Below are 26,207 nucleotides of genomic sequence, written 5' to 3' on the forward strand. Positions count from 1 at the left end.
TGCGGCCAACGTAAATGAGGTTTATTGGTTATACATTCGAAAATAGGAGAAGAATTATGATCACTAGTCGTGTTTACATTGACACAAATAATTGTATTAAATTATTAGTTTTCTGTAAAAACACTAGATTCAAATTGAACGTGTGACGAATGTAAACACTTGTCATAATTGAATACATCTTTTCAGCGCCCATGTTTAATCCAAATTTGAAAACCTGTATGCCATTTCCTCTGAAGAACACATTTATGAGAGAAGAGCACAGATTTTTGTTCAGTCCATCTTATTGACATGTGGAAGAGTCAAGAGATGAAAACACATTTAATTAGAAAACAAAAACCATAAAATCTATGAACTCATTCGCTGCCAGCGTTTCTCACGTTTTAACTGTTTTTTAAAGAGTCGCAGAATGTTGCGCGCCAGGATGATGTCGACGCCAAAACAAAGAGGAGACTTACCTCTTATATCAGGAAGAATCAGCGCGTTTCGAGCGTTATCCGTTCTTTCATAATCCGTTGTTGAATTGTGATCGGCAGAAGCTTTTCTGGTTCGCTCCTCACTTTTTTTTTTTACAGCAGCGGCCCAAAACGATCTCCTAACACATGGATTTCTGCTTCCTGATCACGTGACGTGTGACGCGTGTGACATATGCGGATGAAGATCGGCTTTAGAGCTGGGATGTTTGTTCTCACGGTGCGGGGGCTCGTCCGACGCCCACACAGTAAAAAAAAAAAAAAAATGCAAATGACGACTTTAGTCGTCGTTGGCAGTGAATGAATTAATAACAACCAGCTGCTCCTTTGATTTTACCTAAATGAAATATTACTGGCAAAATGATAAACACTATGTTCCACCTTGATTATGTATTCTATAGAAAAGTCCATGCAGGGAAGAATGTTTATGAATAAGCAGTAATGTACACATTTTAACTAATAGCACCAATGTTAGTTTGTTCTGTAAACCAAGCAAATGTTCAGATCTTTCAGTGAGTGAAACAGCTGTGCTCAGGATGAATAATAATAAAATAATAATATTCCATTGATGGTGCTGTAGTTAAATAAACATCTGAACAGTTTGTGAACTTATTCAACACAAAATAAATAAATTTGAAACAAATAAGTCATTTACAAATATGCTACACAAACCTTTTTAACATTTAATAGCAAACAATGAAAAAGTAATAAGGAACACAAAAATTATTCATAAATGCCGGCTGAAGATTCCCCATGCAAACCCATGTTTTTTCAATAGTTTTAGCCCCCCCAAAATTCTGTTGTAGGTCAAAACAAATTGTTTTTAAAGATGCAGTCCACTTGTTTAATACATAAATGTGCAGTGGTCTCTAGCAGGAATGAATACTGTTGTACTCGAGGAGGAAACAAAGCTCCGGTGCAGTTGTTTCAGAAGCTAGAAATTTGCTACATGAGACCTGAGCTTCAGACAACAAAATTGAGTCTTTTTTCCTGATATTTGGACATCTTGCCTCTGATTGGTCAACAGCGACTCGACTCTACCGCTGACTTGCAATGTTGATGTGTTATCTCCACAAATAACACAAGCCTGAGCAAATTCTACTGTCTTGTGGAGTTGCTAATGCTCATGGTTAGCTTCTACTAGTTGACGCTAACAACAGCCTTCCCTGTCGTGAGTCAAGATAGGGGAGTCCCTGAATGTTAAGTGACAGTGTGACGTAAATCTGTCCGGCCTTACAAATCCTAGAGTTTCACCATCTATTTTCTATCAGACGCTAATGCAGGACATAGATGTAGGAGACTATTTCATGTTCAGCCTGCATGAAAAACTGAGTGACCGATTATAATCAGAAATAATTATTAACTCATTCACTGCCAGCCGTTTCCTGATCAGAAAAGCCCTTCGCAGCCAGCGTTTTTCAGCGTTTTCACTTTTTTTTAAGAGTCACATAACGTTGCGTGCTAGGATGATGTCGACGCCAAAACTAACAAAACAAAGAGGAGACTCACCTCTTACATCAGGAAGAATCCGCACGTTTTGAGCGTTCACAAGGATGCAGTCATGTATTTAATTATTGAGCGTTTTCACTTTTTTTTAAGAGTCACATAACGTTGCGTGCTAGGATGATGTCGACGCCAAAACTAACAAAACAAAGAGGAGACTCACCTCTTACATCAGGAAGAATCCGCACGTTTTGAGCGTTCACAAGGATGCAGTCATGTATTTAATTATTGAGATATGCGATTGTTTGTTTTGCACTATCCTACATGGTACTACTGTAGATCATTTTTTTTAATGAACATATTGTATATCATATTTCTATTTCACCTGTTCCTTTGTCTCTCCGACTGCTTTGAGCATGTACATGACACAAGAATTTCCCTCGGGATAAATAAAGTTGTTCTTATTCTTATTCTTATCCGTTCGTTCATAATCTGTTGTCGAATTGTGATCGGCAGAAGCTTTCCGGTTCGCGCCTCACAGTTTTTTTACAGCAGCGGCCAATAACGATCTCCTAACACATGGATTTTCTGCTTCCTGATCACGTGACATGTGACGTACACGGATGAAGATCGGCTTTAGAGCTCAGATGTTTGTTCTCACGGTGCGGGCTCATGCCCACACAGTAAAAAAAATGCTGTAAAACAGCGGTTCCCAAACTTATTTATTAGCCTTCTATGTCCTGACCATGTCAATGCACCCCCTAGCCCCCACATCAGGACATGGCGCTAATATATATATATATATATATATATATATATATATATATATATATATATAATATCAGACATCAAGCTAAACAGTCACTCGACAGACACTGTTAAAAAAATATGATCAACCTTTTTCCCCATCACTTTCATTTTTAAATAGTAATTAATAAACATTCAATACCATTACAATTTCCTTTGATTTAATTTTAAATAAATATTTAGAGTGCCCAGGTAGAACATCAACAATGCAATTTAATGGTTTTATTAAAGTAGGAACGTTTAACCTGTGCCCAGAGCGCTCTCCTTCCTTCTGCTCTGCGTAAACCTGAACTGGTCACCTACTTGTGCGTAATCAAATGTATGTAGAGGAAAAGATGGAAAAGCTATAGCCATGAGGTTCACTTTTGCCTCAGACCGACTTATTGCTATTTTATGGTATGGCTGAATCTGCGATCCGCTGCCACGCGGACTGGAATAACAAATGCTGCAGTAACATGAGTTGTAGTCAGGTTCATGAGGAGTCACTGGCTGGAGCGGACTCGACTTTAATACGTCATCCCAAAATAGAAGCTAATATGACCTTGAATGAAAAATGTTGTTATAAAACCTCTTAGAAGTTTTTTATCACGGAGGCAGCGCTCATTTCTGCCTTCAGTGTGACGGCACAGCGCAGCGCCGGAGTTTGTGCAGCATGTGCTTATTGAATCAGTATGTGTGTGTGTGTGTGTGTGTACGGCACAGCTCCATGAGCAGCTCCAGTCACCGCGTCTCGTTATTAGCGCTATTTAAACCAATGTTGTAAAATTACTTCTGCCCAGCCCAGATGTGCTCACATGTGCACCCGTGAGCCGTGGTTCCGCTGGAACGCGTCTGACCTCTGACAGACGCACTCTGAACTTCAGATCTTCAGGGCGCTGTTATAGCCTCACACGTTTAGAATGCTGTCCCACAGTCCATGTGCTAATATAATAATATAATAATGCTAAAATGCTCAGATGGGAATCATTTCTTGATTTATTTTGTTACATCCACAATGTTCTGTGTGTGAGGTTTACAATGTCAGAACACCTGCATGAGACAGGGTGTTAATTACAATCTGCCAGAATGACTCACCACCTTCAGATTTCTCCAACACCGATGAAAATGATCAAATACGGGACATATCGGCGTGCGCCAAGCCAGAGCACTGAAGCTTGGCGCATTGTTATTATGAAGCTAGGGCACATGCGGAGGACATACACACACGCGCGCAAAATATACTTGTTTTCGATTGCATTTATTGGGCCCACTTACTTTTTCTTAGGCCCACCCACAAATGAGTTTCTGGCTATGCTAATGGTGACATATGACAGACTTCTCTGAGCTCAGCAGCCATTACACTTTTCACCTCGCGCACCCCCTAGCGGCAGCTCCACACTTAGGGAATCCCTGCTGTAAAACAATGTGAACGGTTGGATTTAAAATGACGACTTTTGTCGTCAATGGCAGTGACAGCAACCCGCTCCTTTGATTCTTTGCAAGATGAATATATTCAGAAACATAATTTGTAGTCCTGACACACTGAAAAGGAAATCTGGGCTAATGTGGAAATGACGCAACAGATATTCCAATGTCACTAATGATTCTCTTTCTTTAGTTGTGCTTTGTTGTGTGTAAGCCTTCAACAGTGTGCTGGCCAGAGTCATAAAATAAATGTAGATGAAGTAGCATACTCATTATAATTTCTTTATTCCCAAAACCTTGATTTAAAATGGAACTGTGGTTTATTTAGTCATAAATTGCTTGTGTCCAGAATTCATTCATCAGTATCTTAAAAACACTCACTGACCTTTTAGAAAGGCTTGGTTTCTCTGACACTTTACCCACACCGGTCTCCTTCTCATCATCTGCCTCTGGTCTCTGGACCGACGTCTGTGGGATGATGTAAAAATAAAAGCCAATGGCACCATCGCAGCAAAGCTTTCTTAAAGAGCAAGTCACCCCCTACCAGATTCTTACTCAACTCCCACTTCCCGTTTGAAAAATGCAACAAATGCTGTTGCCTAGCAGACCGAGAGGGTGGAGCCGCTAGCAAATACACACACTCACGACATTGTGACATCATAATGTACCAGCTAATGTCATAGTGTACCTCTTAGCCAATAGGGATGGCAGATTTAAATTCAAATGCAGTGCTGAGTTTTTACCTGACGACGGTGCAACACTGACAGTTTTAGGCAGAATATTTAAATTTTAACTAAGCTGCACTAAAGTGCCGAATTACTGACTACACGTGTCTGCAGCATGGTCAGACACTCATTTATATAGTTTATCGGCAAAAAAATGTTGATTTGGAGTGACTTGCTCTTTAAAGACACAAAAACAAGACGTACAGTACAGGCCAAGAGTTTGGCCACACCTTCTCATTCAATGCGTTTTCTTTACTTTTATGACCGTTTACCAGGGGCCAACAGGTGCTGAACACCTCTGGGAACTCCTTCAAGACTGTTGGAAACCCATTTCAGGTGACTACCTCTTGAAGCTCACCAGGAGAATACCAAGAGTGTAGAAAGCAGTAATCAGAGCTAAGAGTGGCTATTTGGAAGAAAATAGAATATAAAACATGTTTTCAGGTATTTCACCATTTTTGGTTAAGTAAAAAACTCCACATGTGTTCATTCAGAGTTTTGATGCCTTCAGTGAGAATCTCCCAATGTAAATGGTCGTGAAGATAAAGACAACACATTGAATGAGAAGGTGCGTCCACACTTTTGGCCTGTACTGTACGCGCGTCTACAAGGAGATTAAACAGACTAAACTCCAGTGTTTGGTTGGATGTTTATGTGTGAAGGTGCTGCTGAATCCAGAGAGAGGAAGCGAGAGATCCAGAACAGGGTTTTCACTAACCTTAGGCTGACTGACCGTTTGGGTTTTGTTCCTGTAGGAAGGAGAGGAGGAAGAGGAGGAGCGTGGTGATGAAGAGGAGTCTGATTTGGAGTCAGAATCTGAAGACGAGCCTGAGTCTTGAGTCTCAGCCGCCAACGTACTCTCTTCTTTGGCTTTTTCCTGAGTTTTTTCCTTCTTTAGCCGTTCCTCCTCTCGTCTCTTCTCTTCCTCCTTACGTTTCTTCTCTTTTTCCTCCTCCTGCCATTTTCTCTCCCTTTCCTTTTTCTTCTCCTCTTCTAGTTGTATTCTTTTTTTCTCCTCTTCCTCCTTACGTTTCTTCTCCTTTTCCTCTTCCTGGTGTTTTCTCTCCCTTTCCTTTTTCTTCTCCTCTTCTAGTTGTATTCTTTTCTCCTCCTCCTCCTTACGTTTCTTCTCCTTTTCCTCTTCCTGGTGTTTTCTCTCCCTTTCCTTTTTCTTCTCTTCTAGTTGTATTATATTTTTCTCCTCCTCCTCCTTATGTTTCTTCTCCTTTTCCTCTTCCCGGTGTTTTCTCTCCCTCTCCTCTTCCTCTTCCTGGCGCTGCTTCCTCTCCTCCTCCAGTTGTGTTTTCTTCTTTTCTTCCTCTGGGCGTTTCTTCTCTCGTTCCTGCTCTTGCTGTAGTTCCCTCTCCTTCTCCTCCATCAGATGCTTCCTGTCTTCTCTGCTCTTTTGTGCTCTTTTCGTTTCTGATCCTCGCAGCAGAGGTTCCCTGGAACAGCCGGCAGGGGAGTGTGCCGAATCTCCTGACGAGCCCGGCGCTGCAGACGCCTCCTCTGTCTCCATCTTGTGTACGAGCAGAGAAAGGGGCCCTGGCCTGCCTCTGACGGGGGGTTCCGGGCTGCTGGAGCGAGAGCTTGAATCCGAATCTTTCCTCTGTCTTGCGGAAGATTGGAAAGGCGTCACCTGTGGATCTCGGAGCCCATCCCGCTCCTGATCGTCGGGAGGACTTTGCTTGGGAGTGTCTGGCAAAGGGAAGAGGTTATGAGGAGGTGAAGGAGGAGGCGTGGGGTGGCGCAGCTGCATGGGAGTGGGGTCCACTTGCGGCGGGGGTGGGATGTGCTGCGGAGGCTGAAGCTTGCGTTTGGATCTCGCTGCAGCTGAGGAGTTACTGGGAGCCGCGTGTGGCAATGGGGGAGGCGCTCTTTTCCGCATCCCTGCTCTGCTAGAACTGGACCCCCAGTCCTCATCTTCATCACTATCATCACTGTTGACTTCATCGTCGTCGTCGCTGTCCTCCTGTACGTGATTTCCTGCTGATCTCCCAACAGAGCGACTGAGGTTAAGGGCAGAGTGAGCCGATCCAGGATCAACCGTTTGCTCCTTCTCCTGGGAGCGGGATGCAGCAGGGGGGCCACCGGGCTGTCCCAGGACTCGCACCGACAGGTAGGCGACCGCACGAGGAGGAGAGGGGGCCGGGGCCTCCTTGTGTCCTCGCTGCAGCTTGACTCCTGAAGCTTCAGGAGACTCCTGGTGGTGGAAAGTAGAACCGGGAGCACCCGAGGGTTGGGACGGTAACGTTTGACTCTGCCCGGTACAGAAATAACAACGTTTACATATTTTACAGCATTTCTAATGATTTGGAACAAAATAAATGACTTTAATAATTCTGATTATCAGCTACAGTTCAAATGTGATTTTACAGGATTGTCAGAGCGAATAGACCAGATAAACCAGTACTAACTTTATCTGTAACGTATGATGAGCTGTCTTCGTCTTCAGAATGGTCTTCATCCTCCTCTGGTCCAGCTGGACTTTCTGTCAACAAGAAAACTTTCTGTTTTATTTACTATAAATTACACCATTTAGTTACCATGTGTGTCGCTACGGGTGATGTACCATCAGCCTCTTCTCCCCTCTGGGCCCCTCTCTCAAGCCTCTGATGGAGGAGCTCCTGCTGTTTGGCCAAGTACTGTTTTATGAAGCTGTTCTGGCACATCTCCTCCCCAATCTACACATTAGTACAAAAAGAAAACAAATGACACAATTACCCCAGATATTAAATTTAACTTTTGTTTAACTGGAAATAAACTCCAACCTGAGAGTTTGGCTGCAGCACACTGTGAGAGGAGGATGATTTCTGCAGGTTTTCCAGCATCAGAGCCTGCATGGATTAAAAAAGGAGAGAAATAAACTTCAGCGTGAACATTTGACCTTTAAAGTGTGACATTAACTCACACAAAACTCTGATCCGCCCCACGCCCACACACAGACAGTAACGGATCTCTCTGTGCTTGCTTCATTGTTGCTCACGTTTCTTCGGTATTCCCGAGGTTTTCTTCAGCTCGCCTTTTTCGGTTGAATACTTAAAGTTACTTTTTTCGGAACGTACGTGGTGCATTTGACAAGACAGAGCTGAAAACGGCATGCGTCGGTCACTGCCTCCGGTCGGGTTTTTTTTGTTGCAGTTCAAAGTGGAGTGCATCTAATAAAACAATATTAACATAAAGGTGAGACGTGTCATAATCCCCCCCCCCCCCCAAACCACCACCACAGCTGGAAAAATTCCTAGGGGAAACACTGCCCCTATAGTTGGAACACACACACCGGTCAACCTTCTAAAAGATGGGGACCACCACCCCGGTCTGCCACTCCACAGGAACTGCCCCCGATGGCCACGCAATGTTGCAGAGACGTGCCAACCACGACAGCCCTGCAACATCCATAGCCTTGAGATACCCAGGACAAACCTCATCCGCCCCCGGGGCTCGGCCGCTGTGTAGTTGTTTGACTACCTCAGCAACTTCTGCCCCAGAGATTGGACAGTCCATCCCCAGGTCTCCCGGCTCTGGCTCCTCCTCGGAATGCGCGTAGGTGGGATTGAGGAACTCCTCAAAGTATTCCTTCCACCCCCCACCCCCCCCCCACTATAGCCCCAGTTGACGTCAGCAGCTCCCCATCCCCACTGTAAACAGTGTGAGCGAGTTGCTGCCTTCCTCTCCTGAGGCACCGGACAGTTTGCCAGAACCTCTTTGGAGCCAATCGATAGTCTTTCTCCATGGCCTCACCAAACTCCTCCCATGCCCGAGATTTTGCCTCGGCAACTGCCACTGCTGCACCCCGCTTGGCTATCCGGTACCTGTCTGCTGCCTCCGGACACCCACAGACCAGCCACGCCCTGTAGGCCTCCTTCTACAGCCTGACGGCTTCTCAAACCTCTGGTGTCCACCAGCGGGTACGGGGGCTGCCACCACGACTGGCACTGGCCACCTTGTGACCACAGCTAGCAACAGCCGCCTCAACAATTGCAGAGTGGAACAAGGCCCACTCGGAGTCGATGTCCCCCACTGCTCTCGGGATGTGGTCAAAGCTCTGCCGGAGGTGAAAGTTGAAGACCGTCTTGACAGGTTCTTCTGCCAGGCGTTCCCAGCAGACCCTCACTATGCGTTTGGGTCTGCCAGGTCTACGCGGCATCTTCCTCTGCCATCTGATCCAACTCACCACCAGGTGGTGATCAGTTGACAGCTCCGCCCCTCTCTTCACTCAGGTGTCCAAAACATACGGCCGCAGGTCAGATGATACGACTACAAAGTCTATCATCGACCTGCGACCTAGGCTGCCCTGGTACCAAGTGTACCGATGGGCATTCTTATGTTCGAACACGGTGTTCGTTATGGCCAAACTGCGGCTTGCACAGAAGTCCAATAACGAAACACCACTCGAGTTCAGGGTTCCTACATTGATCAAAATGTCCAGTTTTTCATCCAGGAGCAGGGATCGAATTATGGGGACTAGATATCTTTCAGGGAAACATCCAGCTTCTGCCTATATTACTAGGGATGCACCGATGGATCGGCATTTGATCGTAATCGGCCGATAGCGCCCCTATCGGTTTTGATCGGAGTTTTCAAAATAGATCAAAGCAGACCAATCAGCGTAGGGTTGTCACTGTAACCAGTGTAGCGGTAAACCCCGGTAAAAAAAAAAGTTGACAATAATAATAACCGTCTTGTTTTTTTTAAAAAACTATATTATCTTGGTGGGTTTACCGTGGCTGCGGTGTAGGCGCGGTGACCCTTACCAGCCACCGTATCATCTGCAGAAGTTGCGTGCTTCGTTGTTTACAACCAAAACTTTCTTGAAGCTAAAGCTGAAATAATGTTCAAAGGAGGAGACGGCAGCGCTCGGGAGGACATTTATTATCCCTCAAAGAAGACAAAGTCGGAAGTACGGGCAGTGTTGCCAACTTAGCGAATTTGTCACCATTTCTAACGCCTTTTCAGACCCCCTTAACGACATTTTTTCCAAAAAGCGCCTAGCGACAATTCTGGTGACATTTCTGACCCCCCTCAGCTACTTTGACTACAACTGAGTAGCAGACTTTACCAGCAGATTAGCGATGCATCTGAAGCGACAGGACCGTCCTTCCTTCCAGAGGACCAGAAAGAAAATGATCTGCGCATGTGCTTGCAGCATGATCACGCTACCCCCATTGGCCAATCAAACCTTTTGTGGGTTTTCTTTCACAAGTCCATTATTTGAGATAGCTACCGGAGCTACATAAAGGGCGACCGCTCCTTCCGCCATCCTGCCGCATTTCGGCAGCTGAGCTCGCCTATGGCGTTTAAAGCGTGCCACAACCCGTGCACGCGCATTGGGTCCACAGCGCGCGTGTGAACGGGACTCGCAAGCGCAAATATACATGGCAGCGCGCGTGTGAACGGGACTCGCGAGCGGAAATATACATGGCGAGAGGTCATTTGTGCACTGAGAGGGAGCAAACTGTGTCTGTGAGCGCACAAGGATGTGCACAAGTGACAAACCTGCGTGCGCGCGTTGTCAACGAGCACACGGCAGAGGAAAACGTGCGCGCGTGGCAGCCTCTGTGCGCGCTCGGTTTCTGACTCCTGCTCGCTCGGCTGTAAGGGCTTTTGGCACTCTGGAGGCGTGGCCTGTGGCAGATCTTCTCTGTCCTCTGATTGGTTAGTTTACCCCGCACTGTATCCTCTATCTATATAAAAAAGTCTGACATTCAGTAGTTGCTGGCATAGCTCAGCTGGGAGAGCGGGTGACTCTCGCCCCGGAGGATCCAGGTTCGAGTCCAGGCAAGGAAAATGCAGTAGATGTCATGTTAATTTTTCTTAATTCCAGGTATTTTACAGTTGTGACCGTTCAACTGTCATTAAACGTCCGAATGTTTGCTGGGCAGTGTTTTAAAAAGTGCACATAAGCTAGACGGTTTTAACCATATAAAATTACATTTTTTGTGATACTGGAAAAATACATACTGAAATAACTGCAAACTCCCTTAGAGAGAGAGAGAGAGAGAGAGAGAGATAGAGATAGAGAGAGAGAGAGAGAGAGAGAGAGAGAGAGAGAGAGAGAGAGAGAGAGAGAGAGAAGTTCTTGCCTCATTAATGAATTGTTTATTTTTTTCAGTATTTAATTGACAAATTATCCTTTCAAATAATTAATTGATGAGTTACATAATTGTCCATTTAGAATTGTTGAATGGACTGAGTCAAGTTTGGTGCACTTTATATATTTCAAAACATGTTTTTTTTATTTTAATGATGCATATAAATAATTTAAATGTTAATTTAATCAAATATTTCTATTTTTTCATTACCTCACCCTTGTTTTGACAAAAACGGGACCTTGCTGGACAATATCACGGAGAAACTATTTGTTCACAGTACATGGCTCAGTGAGGATCTGTGTACCAAAGGAGGAGGAGACACTCAAAAATCTGTCTGCAGATTGTTACAACCCAGACTGGAAGTGGTGGGCTGTAATAAGAAAGGAGACCAAACAGAGGAGTGGGGGTTCAACAACTGATTTATTTAACAAAAGTAAGGATTTACTAAAGCAAGTTAGTGAACAGAAAATGGCCATCTCAAGGTTTTACTCGGATGTCCCTCAGCAGGGTGCAGCACTGTTGAAGGTCATCTGAATGAAAGCTTGATATGCAGTTTCTTTATGAAAGTGTGTAAATATACAGTGTGGTTGCCGTACATATGTTGAGGTTCTCAGACATCAGGCTTCTTTGCCCAGGCCTTCACTAGTGGGCTATTTTAAAAGTTGGTAAGGAGAAAAACCACAGCATATAGCTGATTGTTTACAAATGCAAGGAGGGGAATAACAATCAAAAAGCTTGTGTTCTTGGACCAGATGAATGGAGCGCTCCACATGCACTCAGAGATGTTATGGCTTCTGTTTCTATAACTTCACATGCAGACATTTGAGGTTTGCCAGAAAGGAAAGCTGGCCTGTACACTTTGCAGGGCACAATGTCATCAATGAAGAAACCCCTGTCTACCATGATGACCATCTCTAGTTGTAGCATTTTCAACACACCAGATTCCCAGGTTGGTCGCTGATAGTTCCAGCATACAGTGCTGAGACAAAGGTCACTGGCCTATGTGGCACAATCCAAATGAGCCTCTTCAGAGTGCAGTTGAACTTGAGGAAAATATATGACTCTGGAAGAGAAGGGAATATGGCCATTGACACCTCAGATCAGTGCAGTCAAGAATTACTGGTGTTTGGGTAGTCCTGAACGTGTTGTGATGCCCCCACCGTCTCATTGGGTTTTCATTTGTGTTTAATTGTGTTTTTCTTCTGTTGTAGGCAGCTGGTTAAGCAGCCTTGGAGGCACCTGGGCTCAGGGTGTGGTGCTGCCTACAAAGCCTACTGTTTTTCTGCTTTCACTGGGTCTCTCCTGTGTGGTGGAGAGTCCTCACTGGCCATTTTCTGTTCACTAACTTGCTTTAGTAAATCCTTACTTTTGTTAAATAAATCAGTTGTTGAACCCCCACTCCTCTGTTTGGTCTCCTTTCTTATTACAGCCCACCACTTCCAGTCTGGGTTGTAACAATCTGCAGTCAGATTTCTGAGTATCTCCTCCTTTGGTACACAGATCCTCACTGAGCCATGTACTGTGAACAAATAGTTTCTCCATGATATTATCCAGCAAGGTCCCGTTTTTGTCAAAACAAGGGTGAGGTAATGAAAAAATAGAAATATTTCATTAAATTAACATTTAAATTATTTATATGCATCATTAAAATAAAAAAAAACATGTTTTGAAATATATAAAGTGCACCAAACTTGACTCAGTCCATTCAACAATTCTAAATGGACAATTATGTAACTCATCAATTAATTATTTGAAAGGATAATTTGTCAATTAAATACTGAAAAAAATAAACAATACATTAATGAGGCAAGATCTCTCTCTCTCTCTCTCTCTCTCTCTCTCTCTCTCTCTCTCTCTCTCTCTCTCTCTCTCTCTCTCTCTCTCTCTCTCTCTCTCTCTCTCTCTCTCTCTCTCTCTCTCTCTCTCTCTCTCTCTCTCTCTCCCTCCCTCCCTCCCCGTTCACACGCGCGCTGCCATGTATATTTGCGCTCGCGAGTCCCGTTCACACGCGCGCTGTGGACCCAATGCGCGTGCATGGGTTGTGGCACGCTTTAAACGCCATACTCGCCTGGCACCAGCGTCGCACTCACACATGCTTCTCGCACCACTTGTGGTGCATTCAAGGAACATTGGAACTCTATGATGAGTTCAATAACGTAGCATATTTAAAACTTTTATAAAAAAAAACAGAATAATACTGTAAGTCATTGGCAGGTCATTGGCAGTTTGCATGTAACGTTTCTGAATACTAAATACGACCTGCTTCTTTTTACACAAAAGTACTAAAAAGAACAAAACCAAACAAAAACAAAATATCTATCTATCTATCTATCTATCTATCTATCTATATATATATATATATATATATAAGTAAGTAAGTAAATGTTTATTTATATAGCGCCTTTCACAGATATAAATCACAAAGTGCTGTATATGTATATATATATATATATATATATATATATATATATATATATACATATATATATACATATATACATATACATATATATACATATATATATACATATATACATATATAAATACATATATATATATATATATATATACATATATATACATATATATATATATACATATATATATATATATATATATATATATATATATACATATATATACATGTATACATATATATATATATATATATATATATATATATATATATATATACATATATATACATAAATATATATATACATATATATACATATATATATATATATATACATATATATACATGTATACATATATATACATATATATATATATATATATATATACATATATATACATGTATACATATATATATATATATATATATATATATATATATATATACATATATATACATATATATATATATATACATATATATACATATATATACATATATATATATACATATATATACATATATATATATATATATATATACATATATATACATGTATACATATATATACATATATATATATATATATATATATATATATATATATATATATATATATATACATATATATACATGTATACATATATATATATATATATATATATATATATATTCACATGTATACATATATATATATATATATATATATATATATATATATATATATATATATATATATATATATATATATATATATATATATATATATACACATTATCTTTTAGGTCAATATGTAGCACTGAATCACAACAGAAGAATACATCTCAAGGCACTTGAAAACTACAACAGAAAATTCATTTTAATTCAATCATACATACATTCCTATCAATTTAATATTTTTGTGTTAAAGAGTTCCATTCTCTTCAGACAAAATATAAATATTCCTTCCATTTTTTTTGTGCCATCTTTCCTTGATGTTTTAAAGGCTGCTGTTTTGTATTCTATGGGTTTTTTATTTTAATAAAGTATTAAAAAAGAAATTAAATATTTTTTTAAAATAAAATCACATGGGTTTTATTTGATTTACTCTACAAGACTGGTGACGTCATGACGCAAACATGGTGACGTCATCACGCAAACCAGGGGACGGCATTGCGCCGTATGCAAATTAGCACATGACGTCATTTGGCGACATCTAGTGACTTTTGGGGGAAACTTCAGCTACTTTCAGTCAAAAACAGTTGGCAACACTTGAGTACGGGCATATTTTAGATATCTGAAGAATGCCGAGGGAGTTTATAGAAGACGGCGATCCTGTTTGCAGCATGTGCAGAAAAAGTGTCTGTGAAAGGCAGCAACGCTTCAAATCCCATGACACATCTGCGTGACCATCACCCACAACTCTACAGTCAACGCAAGGCAAGCTAACGTTAGCGTTTTAGCTAAAATGCGTGATCAGAGGATTTGGGTTGAGGGAGAAAGCAACGAGTCGCTATATAAAGCAGCCGCAGCGCCGCTACCTGCATATAAACCGTGTCGCGGACACCCCCATGTTGAAATGACGCTATGCATTACGGGGCTCCCAGGGGCAGATAAGAGTTGGTCTCTCTCCGAGAATAATTATGAATTTAACAGTGATTACTGCCTGATGACATTTTCCCACATCTGCAAAGCTCACTGGAACACAAACCGAGGACAATATTTTCCTGATATAGGGTTTATTACTCAAGTAAGGGTAAAAAAGTATCTGATTAGAAGGCTACTTGAGTACTGAGTATCATCTGATCTAATATTTTTAAAATTATGTCATCAAACAGACATAAAATAAGAAGTTATGGGCAAATATTGGCATTTTAAAGACTAAAGGGGAAAAATGTAAACAAATAAACAACATAATTACAAAATAACACATTTTAGACAAAATTTAGACACAAACTGAGGACAATATTTCCTGACATACAGGGTTTATTTAATTGTGTGAAAATGTAGCACGTTTAAAAAAAATACCACGATAATACCGAAAACCGTGGTAATTTTGGTCACAATAACCGTGAGGTTAAATTTTCACACCGTGACAACCCTAATACAGACCATTTTAGATTAGGTTACATTTCCTTTATTCCCAGATTATGTAGTTTGTAGCACTCATTATAATGTTGTAGAAAATTTCTGGCCAATCCACGTGATCTGTATCGGTGATCAGCATTCTTTGATATCGGTATCGGTGATCGGCAGCAAAAAACCGATCGGTGCATCCCTATATATAACAATATTTATGGACTCTCAGCGTAGCGGGATTCTGTTGAGTAGGGAGGACTCAGAGCGCTGATCGTTGGTGTGCCCGCTAGGGCCTGCACGACTTTATTTTTTTTTAAAGTCGACAGTCAAGTAATGAAAGTCGAGTCGACTTCGACTAGTCGTTGATGACGTCATACGCCGGAAGGGGGGGGGGGGTCGGTCGGTAGGTTCGCTGGAGTTTTTGACAATTAAAATTGCGCCCACATTTTCTAAGTTAACACATTTCTTTTAACAACGGTAGTTTCTGCATCCTACTTCTGCCCTCTCCCCCTGCGCAGCGGCAGCAAACTCACTGATGCGCCTGCAGCCTCTCGGAGTTCCTGCTGCTCTAAATATTAAAATAATTATTTCATTTTCTGTTCCTCACTTCTGATTACCTTCAATGGTGTCTGTTTGTTGCAACCACCAGGTACAAAAACTAACTTGTTTTTATTTGACTATTTTTCTGTCCTGCTTATTATCTTCCTGCATCTCCTCTCAATCCTAAAGAAAAACTGCTACCTGGGTTCATATATATTCACCTTATGAGTTACCTTTGAACTGCAGTTGTAAAAGATCTACCGACCACAAAAACAGCGGAGTGCCGCTGCTTGCCGGCCGACTACAACAGGACCGTTTTTGCTGCGGAGTTCGTACCGGAGCGGAGCGGAGTGGAGTGGAGATAGTGGAATCTTGGGGGCGCGTCACCGGAGGACAACAGGTGATGCGCCTCGCTCCGCAGCAGCAAAATGCATCAGGCACAAATAACAGACAGAGAACATGAAAGGAAATGAGCCGACATGAACGATCGCGTGTTTAATTTGTTTTTGAGGTGGTGACACCTGATTTGGCGGTGCTCAGGACGCAATGTCTGGAGCACACGACAACGATCAGAGCTTTGCATGCACAAACTGGTTAAGATTAGGATGGGGGTGACGGGAAGGTTAAATTGCAAGAGGGAAAAGGTCACAGTTTGGTTAAATGTCCGTTTTACCGCCGGTGTCAGTACCGCACAGCGCGTCGCCTCCGCCTCGATCCAGACGCGCAGGGGCTCATCACCTGCTGTCTTTTCCGAGGACTGCATCTTGTCAGTCCTTATCACGTGACAGCGACTAGTTGATGACAGGCATGAAAAGTCACTACAGAGCCGTGAAGTCGACTAGTTCGTACAACCCCTAGTGCCCGCTGCGGGCCGGCGCACAACACATTCTCAAGGTGGTTAGGGTTGGGCACAGGGTCCGAAATTAACACTCACCACTCGCCAAATGCGAGCAAATTGCTCCATTTGGCGAATAAATTTTTGAGCTCTATCTGCCACATAGGGAGTAAATGTTTGCACCAAATTAGTTATGTTTATCAGTCATCTTCCATGGATTTCTGATACTCCTCCCGCCTGCATGCAACGTACACAAACGTACGCGAAACGTGAGCGCCGCATCCAACATCATTTCCACCTATCCCATTCAATCAGTTTATCAAGTTAGCAGTTAGCTTCGTGTTAAAACTAGCGGTGAAATGTGGCGGTTTTTAACTGAAGTCAGCCAGCCTTCCGAAAGAAAACTCGTCGAACTGGAAGAAAAACCACCAGGACCAGTGGCAACCAGAAGATTTTGTGAAAAGTGGTGAACTGGAGATGGCGGATTCGTGAGACAATGGCTACATTATGATGGCCACGTAGCGTTGCTGCCTTTCACAGACACTTTTTCTGCTCGTGCTGCAAACAGGATAGCCGTCTTCTATCAACTGTCCCTCGGCATTCTTCAGATATCCAAAAAATGCCCATACTTCTGACTTTGTCTTCTTTAAGGGATAATAAATGTCCCGAGTAATGCCGTCTCCTCCTTTGGCCATTATTTCAGCTTTAGCTTAAAGAAAGTTTTGGTCGTAAACAACAAAGTGCGCATGTGCCGCCGGCAACTTCAGCAGATGATACAGTGGCTGGTAAGGGTCACCGCGCCTACAGCGCAGCCACGGTAATCCACCGAGATAATTTCTTTTTTTAAAAACAAGATGGTTATTATTATTGTCAACTTTTTTATCGGGGTTTACTGCTACACCGGTTACCGTGACAACCCTAGCCCTGACACACTTTCAGATATTCTCATGCTGCAGCTGTGTTCTCCAGAGATCAAGGACTATGACCCAAATGAGGCTGTAATGCTTTGGCACAAAGACGGTGTCAGAAGCAGGAGGCCAGACTTCATGGACAGAGAAAACAAGGAGTCTGACTAGTTTTCAATGAAAGAGTTCATAAAAACATCTCTATAAATAAATAAATAAATAGTAAAAATGACAAGAGTTGTTATTCTTATTAATTGATGTTTTAATTATTTTGTCACTCTGTTTGGAATCAACATACCGTAAATCCTCTAATACAGGCCCGGGCCTGTATTTGACTCAAGCTCATCAAGCTCCAGGCCTTTATTGGAAGGAGGGCCAGTATTAGAGGCAGGCCTCTATTTCTATTTGAGCAAAATGAACTAATGGTTCGCTGGAGTTTTTGACAATTAAAATTGCGCCCACATTTTCAAAGTTAAACACATTTCTTTTAACAACGGTAGTTCCTGCTTCAGCCCTCTCCCCCCTCCCCCTGCGCAGCGGCTGCAAACTCACTGATGCGCCTGCAGCCTCTCGGAGTTCCTGCTGCTCTAAACATTAAAATAATTATTTCATTTTCTGTTCCTCACTTCTGATGACCTTCAATGGTGTCTGTTTGTTGCAACCACCAGGTACAAAAACTAACTTGTTTTTATTTGACTATTTTTCTGTCCTGTCTGTTTATTATCTTCCTGCATCTCCTCTCAATCCTAAAGAAAAACTGCTACCTGGGTTCATATATATTCACCTTATGAGTTACATTTGAACTGCAGTTGTAAAAGATCTACCAACCGCTAAAACAGCGGAGCGCTTGCTGTTTGGTGGCTGTATCAGTGATCAGTGCGTCGGAGGACAAGGTGATGCGCGCAGTGCCCCGCTCCACAGCATGCAGCGAAACACATCAGGCGCAAATAAAAGACAGAAAACATTAAAGGAAATGAACTGACATGAACGATCGCGTGTTAAATTAGTTTCTGAGGTGGCGACACCTGATTGTTACTGTGGCCGTGCTCAGGAGGCAGATCTACTGACCGCGAAAACAGCTGAGCGCTCCCTGCTGTGATGCGCCCCGCTCCACAGCAGCGATACACATCAGGCGCAAATAAAAGACAGAAAACATTAAAGGAAATGAACCGACATGAACGATCGCGTGTCAGTACCTACGGTCTGGCACTTGAGTTTTACCCCCAAAAAGAGAATGTGATCATACGATAATTCAATAGGGAGCGTGGTTTCACAGACGCGGAAGTGATAGCGTCGGTGCTCTAAGAAACCCCCGAGCGTTCGAGCGTCAACGAAGTGACACGGAAATGCCGGGCTTTCCAGAAGTAAGTAAGATAACTTACTATGAGCTGATAGTTCGTTGGATTGATCGGTAGGTTGGAAACTCTGATCGTGAATCTGAAGAAACGATGACTGAGTGGTGAGCTGGAAAGGCGACTTCCGTTTATAGCCGCGGTTTGTGACGTAGGTGCGACGTGAAGGAAATCCCCGCGAGGGGCATGCTGGGAGTCCCTACTTCGCGGATTTTCACCTATCGCGGCCAGGTCTGGAACGCATCTACCGCGATAAACGAGGGATTACTGTATAGTGAAGTTGACTAGTTCATACACCCCATACTGCTGCTCCCCAGAGTGTTCTGCAGCATAATCAGCACGTTCTCTTTGAACTTGATAGTGTAATGACCTGGCTGGGGTTGTAAGCCAGGTGCATTCTGGGTATTGTGTTATATGTGTTTCCTATCGTTCTGATAGTTCCTATGTGCTGATTTGCGTGTTGTGTGAGTGTTATGTAAGCCACAGTGAAGGTGATGTGTGTTCTGTGGAGCGGGTTGAATTAGCATGGTTAACTGACATCGTGACTCTGTGTGGTAGGAGCGTGATAGAGGATCGTGTCTGTAGTGTTAAAAAGCGTTGAAGAAAATGCCTAAAAAAGGTCTGCGTGAACTTCTATTGCCTCCTGCTGATTGATTTGGGGACTATAACCCTGACGCTGGGACGCTCGTACTTGCTTGTTACCACATTCCATCCGGCCACAATAAGAGACCGGCCATTATTTACCTCCGCCGACTCCGACACCGGCCAGAATTGGAGACCCGGCATTTAATCGAATACCGGCCTGTATTAGAGGATTTACGGTAATATAGAATAACATGCTTTAGGTAGATCTAAATCATTAGAATTTTGGCCGGTAAAAAATATGCTTGGCTGGTAGATTTTCATCATCTACCAGCCAACTTGGCCGGTGAGTAAAAAATTTAATTTCGGACCCTGGTTGGGCATTAGGGTTGTCACGGTAGCCGGTGTAGCGGTAAAACCCGGTAAAAAAGTTGACAATAATAATAACCGTCTTGTTTTAAAAAAAAAACAATATGATCTCGGTGGATTACCGTGGCTGCGGTGTAGGCGCAGTGACCCTTACCAGCCACCGTATCATCTGCTGAAGTTGCAGGTGTGCGCACTTTATTGTTTACAGCCAAAAGTTTCTTGAAGCTAAAGCTGAAATAATGGTCAAAGGAGGAGACGGCAGCGCTCAGGAGGACATGTATTATCCCTCAAAGAAGACTAAGTGGGAAGTATGGGTGTTTTTTGGATATTTGAAGAATGCCGAGGGACAGTTGATAGAAGACGGCTATCCTGTTTGCAGCACGTGCAGAAAAAGTGTCTGTGAAAGGCAGCAATGCTTCAAATCTCATGACACGTCTGCGTGACCATCACCCACAACTCTACAGTCAACGCAAGGCAAGCTAACGTTAGCGTTTTAGCTAAAATGCGTGATCAGAGGATTTGGGTTGAGGGAGAATGCAACGAGTCGCTATATAAAGCAGCCGCAGCGCCGCTACCTGCACATAAACCGTGTCGCGGACACCCCCATGTTGCAATGACGCTATGCATTACGGGGCTCCCAGGGGCAGATAAGAGTTGGTCTCTCTCCGAGAATAATTATGAATTTAACAATGATTACTGCCTGATGACATTTTCCCAAATCTGCAAAGCTCACTGGAAGGACATAAACCGAGGACAATATTTTCCTGATATAGGGTTTATTACTCAAGTAAGGGTGAAAAAGTATCTGATTAGAAGGCTACTTGAGTATCATCTGATCTAATATTTTTAAAATGATGACATAAAGACAAAAAATAAGAAGTTATGGGCAAATGTTGGTATTTTAAAGACTAAAGGGGAAAAATGTAAACAAATAAACAACATAATTACAAAATAACACATTTTAGGCCAAATTTTGACACAAACTGAGGACAATATTTTCCTGACATACAGGGTTTATTTAGTTGTGTGAAAATGTAGCACGTTTAAAAAAAAATACCGCGATAATACCGAAAAACGTGGTAATTTTGGTCACAATAACCGTGAGGTTACATTTTCACACCGCGACAACCCTATTGGGCATCATTTGATTTTGAACTATTCCGATTCCAATTCCTCGTTTCAATTCCGGTTCCTATCAATTCCCGATTCTGATTCTTTCAAGACATGACATGTTTTACATGAGCCAGCTAACCACAGGTCCATACTTGATGAAATAATCTTAACTTCAACATGAATTTTAACTCTATGAACAACAACATCACCTTCATTTAGACAAAAACATGTTTTGGAGAAAAAAAGAAAAAGACTTGCAGCACAACCAGTGTGTTTGTTTCTGACCACAACCAAAGTCTGGAAGAAGCCTCTAGGATGAGAGGCTAAATGTCTCCAACATATCCAGAAACGTCCAGCTGTTTTCAGCTAAAACTCTCAGGATGATCATGTCCAGGATGACTGAGAACTACACCTCCACGCTGCAGCAGCATTCAGTCAGAACAGGAAGTGAAACTTAAATGTAGCTGCTGTCAGTAACAATCTAACAGATTTTAAACATTAAAACTCAATAGAAATAGTTCAGAAAGGAAATAAAAAATGTTATTTATTATTATTATAATTATTATTTATTGTGGCAGAAGCTGGTGTGGTCCACCACAGAGAAGCTGCTCTAGCATGATGACTTTAATTATTCGACAGGTTATTGTTCAGCCTTTTGACGCTCACACACACACACACACACACACACACACACGAGTGTTGGTGAGCGGCTGTGTCTGACTGCTGACGATCCGTGTGTGTTTTTATTTCTGCAGTGAGACAAACTCACCTCACATCATCCAGAGATTGTTCTTTAAAGCTTCTATTAAATCCACCGTGTTGACGTATTTAACAAGCTTCCTCTACAACGCATTTTTGGCTGCAGGAGTTAAAGTTTACATTGTGGAGTAAAAGTCCGGCAGACGCGTTTGTTTATGTTTATATTTGGCCACAGCGTGCAGGGTGGGGGGAGGGGGGACTCGATGCTGCACACAGACAGCTGGTGTGATCAGCACTGAAAAGTGTTGATCACAATTTGCAGATCATGTTTATTTTTCACGGAGATCGGCCGCGGGTTCCTCTTCCGTCGGCACTCTAGGAATTGAAATAAAAACTTTGAACGATTCCAGGAAAATCAAACAGTTGGAACCGGTTCCAATCAATGCTCGATGCTCAATGTCCAACCCTAAAGGTGGTGCAACAAAACTTTATTATTAACACATGATCGTTCATATCTGTTTAAATCCTCTGGTATTCTGTCTTTTTATCATTCCTGACGCGCTCCACTCATCATGTGCTGCAGTGATTTCACCTCACTAATGCAGCATCGAAACTAGAGCTGAAACAACTAATCGATTTAATCGATTATAATCGATTATTCAAATAGTTAACAACTTTTTTAGTCATCGATTAGTTGTTTAATAATCACATTTTACCGCATAAAGTCTATTTTTTACCACAATCTGACATCGGTTACAATCTGTTAAATTTGCCGCCAGTGTGTGGCAGTAATGAGCCACTGATCTACCAGTGGAGCCGTAGAAGAAGAAACGAGCCAATAAGTGCCCTCGGTTTTCACGACGTAACACGTTACTGACGCGCATCTTGCTGTGAGAGATGGCGGCCGGCGGAACAAGAAGAAATACGGAAGAAACTGAAGAGAAACCCCGGACAAAAACCTCACGAGTTTGGGAGCACTTCACTCTAGATGCCATGAAAAGACGGGAGACCTGCAAAATATGCTAAAACCATCTAGCATGGCACGGAAGCACGACGTCCCTAAGTGAACATTTGAGACGAAAACATGTGGGGGCTGATGCAGCAACAAAGGAGCCAGCCCGGTAAGAAACAGAAAATAAACAAGCTAAATATAGTGGTCCATCACTACATGCAGATCAAATTTGGGACTTAGTGTTTTAGCTGAGTTCGTTATAGTGGATGTTAAACATGTTTTTTTGCCGCGTCAGTCTACGGTGTTCTACTTCTGATTGACTAGATGAAATCGTGAATCTCCTCCGTGTTGTGTATCATGCGCGTGCCAAATTTAGCACGTCTGTTTATAAGAATGTTCTCGTTAAGAGAAAAACGACACAAACCCATAACTATGTTCTTCATTCAAAAAAGGACAACTCCGTGGAGAAAAATATAGACGAGCTGTGTCCAGGTGAATATAACGCGGCATAGTTGTACGCTTTCAATTTTTAAATAAAGGAGAAATTCAGAAAAAGTCATTTTTTTTACTATTAAAAGGCTGTTTTACTATCTAACGCTGTAAAACGCCTCACAACACATTTTTATCAAAATAAATGATCACTGTATATTGTTAATTAATTCAAATAATATAATATTGATTTAGTGTTGTAGTGTGTGTGCTGCTTTATTTTATATGTGTACTTATTTCAGTGTTTCTTATGCAGAAAAAAACAAGCAACGATGGACAACTACAAGGGGAACAAGACACTCACCCCCCAGCAATGCATACCACTTACAAACTCTATTCTAGATTCTGCATTATTTTTTTATGGAATTTACCTCTTATATTTTGATGCCAAAAAATTATTCTGGACTGATATTTTGCACTGTTTAGCTCATTTTACACCGCTGACTGTGTTCATGTGCAATAAAATAGATTGCAGTCAACTGCACAATTCTCTTATGTTTTTCTTAACTGAAATGTATTCATCACTTGTATAGGTTAAATAGCTAAACAATAACAAACCGATTAATCGAAAAAAAATAATAGACAGATTAATCGATTATGAAAATAATCGTTAGTTGCAGCCCTAATCGAAACGCACACTATGCTTTGCGATCAGGAGATCCTTTGATCTGCTCAAAAGTAACTGATGAGGTGAAAAAGTAAGAATCCAGGCAGCAGTTTTTCTGGAGTTTAGAGGAGATGCAGGAAGATGAGAGACAGACAGGACAGGAAAATAGTTAAATAAAACAAGAAAACAAATCTTGAAAGTCAAATGTCGGTAGAGTTATCTCCACTACACGTTTTTATAATAAGTTACAATAAGTTATAAAACAATAAGTTATCCACATGTCATACTCATACATCTGATACAATTCAGATCACCTTCAAAACTCAGTCACACACCCAGGGCCGTTTCAAAGCATTTTAGGGGCCAAAACAAAACAAAACACCCCCCTAACCCATACATAATAGACATGCCACCATTACATTGTTAGCAGCAGAAATTAAATGTTATTAGCAATTCTAATACAAATGCATGTTAATGAAATGCATTATATTTTCCTGGATTTATTTATGTTATTTTGACTAAGATGAGTGTTATTAATACAAACCTAAAATGTTACTGAAATGTAGGTCAAATATTTAAAAATATTTTTAACCATAAATATCAGATGGGAAAAAGGGAACTAAACACTACTCTAATGCATATTATTGAGCCTTTTATAATATTTAGCCTTTAAAAAAGTGAGGCAGTTGAATGCATAGAGTATGCATGTGCTGACGCATGGTCAGGATGGTACCACCTCTGCCTTAATTTGAGCCAGGAAAAACCCTGTAGATATATAATATGCATATTATATATATATATATATATATATATATATATATATATTATATATACACCTCAGTTGAGTTTTTTTATTGAAATTATTCATAATAAATTAATTAATTCACAATTAAATAAATTCCAGGGCATATTATTTATCAAATAACAAGTGGGTTCAACTGAAACTGAATTGCATGTAATCTAGTTAAATCCAGTTCATTCAATTAATTTCCAAATATCCAATTACACCTGAATTAGGATTCTACTTAAAATCCAGTTACAATTTAATCCGATTCAGTACGTTGTAAAAGGTCCGTTGCTTAAATGATGACAAACATCTTTGACCAACAATAAAACTTTCTAAGAGAAAAGTGCAACGTCTTATAGCAACAGATGGGATGCGAGACTTCTTGAATGCTCCTACAAAATAATCCAAATATATATTCATATAAGGAAATGTAACTTTAATCTTTAAATTTTAATTCGATTGGAGCAAAAAAAACGGTGTTTTCTTACTAAATTAAAAATATTTCGAGACTTCAACTAGCATGTTTGCTAACCTTTTTCTGTAGGACGGGTCAGTGGAAACAATTATATAATCAACATTTAAGGCTTCTTTGTGTTCAGTGTTCTGCGTAAAATCACTTATGTGTATGTTAAATACATATCTGACATCAGTGAAAATAAAAACGCACAAGATAACAAAGCTCGTCAATTTGTGTTTACATAGCTGTGCGCGCTCCCGTGCCTCCAGAACACACTCGGATGGCGTGCCCGCGGGTACTGTCAAGTACTGTACACTGTGTGCGGCTGTTGGCTACTCTCAGCTTAGGCCTCGAGTTGACAGGTGCACAGTTCAACTGTGTGCAACACGGTGTTCGGTGACTAGTTACGACTCAACTCGGGCCTCGTTAGGCAGATAGTCCGGTTGTGTTGTCGGTAACAAAGTGCCGTGTTTACTTCTAACACGGTGAGCATGACAATTTCTGGATTCCCGCTTCAACACACCGTTACGGCCTCTAATGTTACCCCCCCTCCTGCCGTCTCTCGCCTCCTGCTGAAGTTAGCCAGACTCGACAGACTAGCAAAGCAAGCGCACAAACTTACCCCTTTGAGTCGCTTAATCAGCGTGTTTTTCTGTCCGCTTTTCGGGAGGTTTCTTTGCTCCAGGGCAGCTTTCAAATCCGCAACTCGGAGCGACTGTAGAGGTTTTCCATCAAGCGTAATATCTTCGTCCGCCATTTTGCTCCCTCCGCTTGTCTAAACTCCCAACAAACGTCGCTACGGCCGCTCGGCGTCACTGCTCGGTAGTTTCCGGAAACGCTCGTTTTTTCAGCCGAATCACACGAACCGAGCCAGTTTCACCCTTCCCGCCACTTATTCAGCTCAATTCAGAACAGTTTTTTATCCTTTTATTTCTTAAAGGAAAACTAGGCCACCGACATTTTTGGTTTAAGAAATATCCGACAGGATCAATAAATAACACCGTTATTCACAGAACCTGAATGGAAAAAAAAAACACAATATGAAAGTTCACGCAAAGCAAAACGCGTTTGTAGTAAAGAATCTATTTGTGCATAATGAACAGAC

General features: G+C 41.7%; 1 protein-coding gene across 1 annotated transcript in view; it reads right to left on the bottom strand.

The window, feature by feature from the left end:
- acin1b (apoptotic chromatin condensation inducer 1b) overlaps nucleotides 1–26,003 on the bottom strand; it is a 47,589-nt gene extending 21,586 nt beyond the window's left edge. The window contains exons 1-6 of the mRNA XM_054747699.2: nucleotides 25,725–26,003; nucleotides 7,621–7,686; nucleotides 7,422–7,533; nucleotides 7,267–7,340; nucleotides 5,568–7,109; nucleotides 4,510–4,592 (exon numbers count right to left, since the gene is read on the bottom strand). Coding sequence (XP_054603674.2) covers nucleotides 4,510–4,592; nucleotides 5,568–7,109; nucleotides 7,267–7,340; nucleotides 7,422–7,533; nucleotides 7,621–7,686; nucleotides 25,725–25,859 — 2,012 coding nt within the window. The 5' untranslated portion in view covers nucleotides 25,860–26,003. The remainder of the gene's footprint in view (nucleotides 1–4,509; nucleotides 4,593–5,567; nucleotides 7,110–7,266; nucleotides 7,341–7,421; nucleotides 7,534–7,620; nucleotides 7,687–25,724) is intronic.
- Between the last annotated feature and the right edge of the window lie 204 nt (nucleotides 26,004–26,207).

The sequence above is a fragment of the Nothobranchius furzeri genome, chromosome 2 (genome assembly GCF_043380555.1).
Source record: "Nothobranchius furzeri strain GRZ-AD chromosome 2, NfurGRZ-RIMD1, whole genome shotgun sequence".
In the NCBI taxonomy this organism is placed as follows: Eukaryota; Metazoa; Chordata; class Actinopteri; order Cyprinodontiformes; family Nothobranchiidae; genus Nothobranchius; species Nothobranchius furzeri.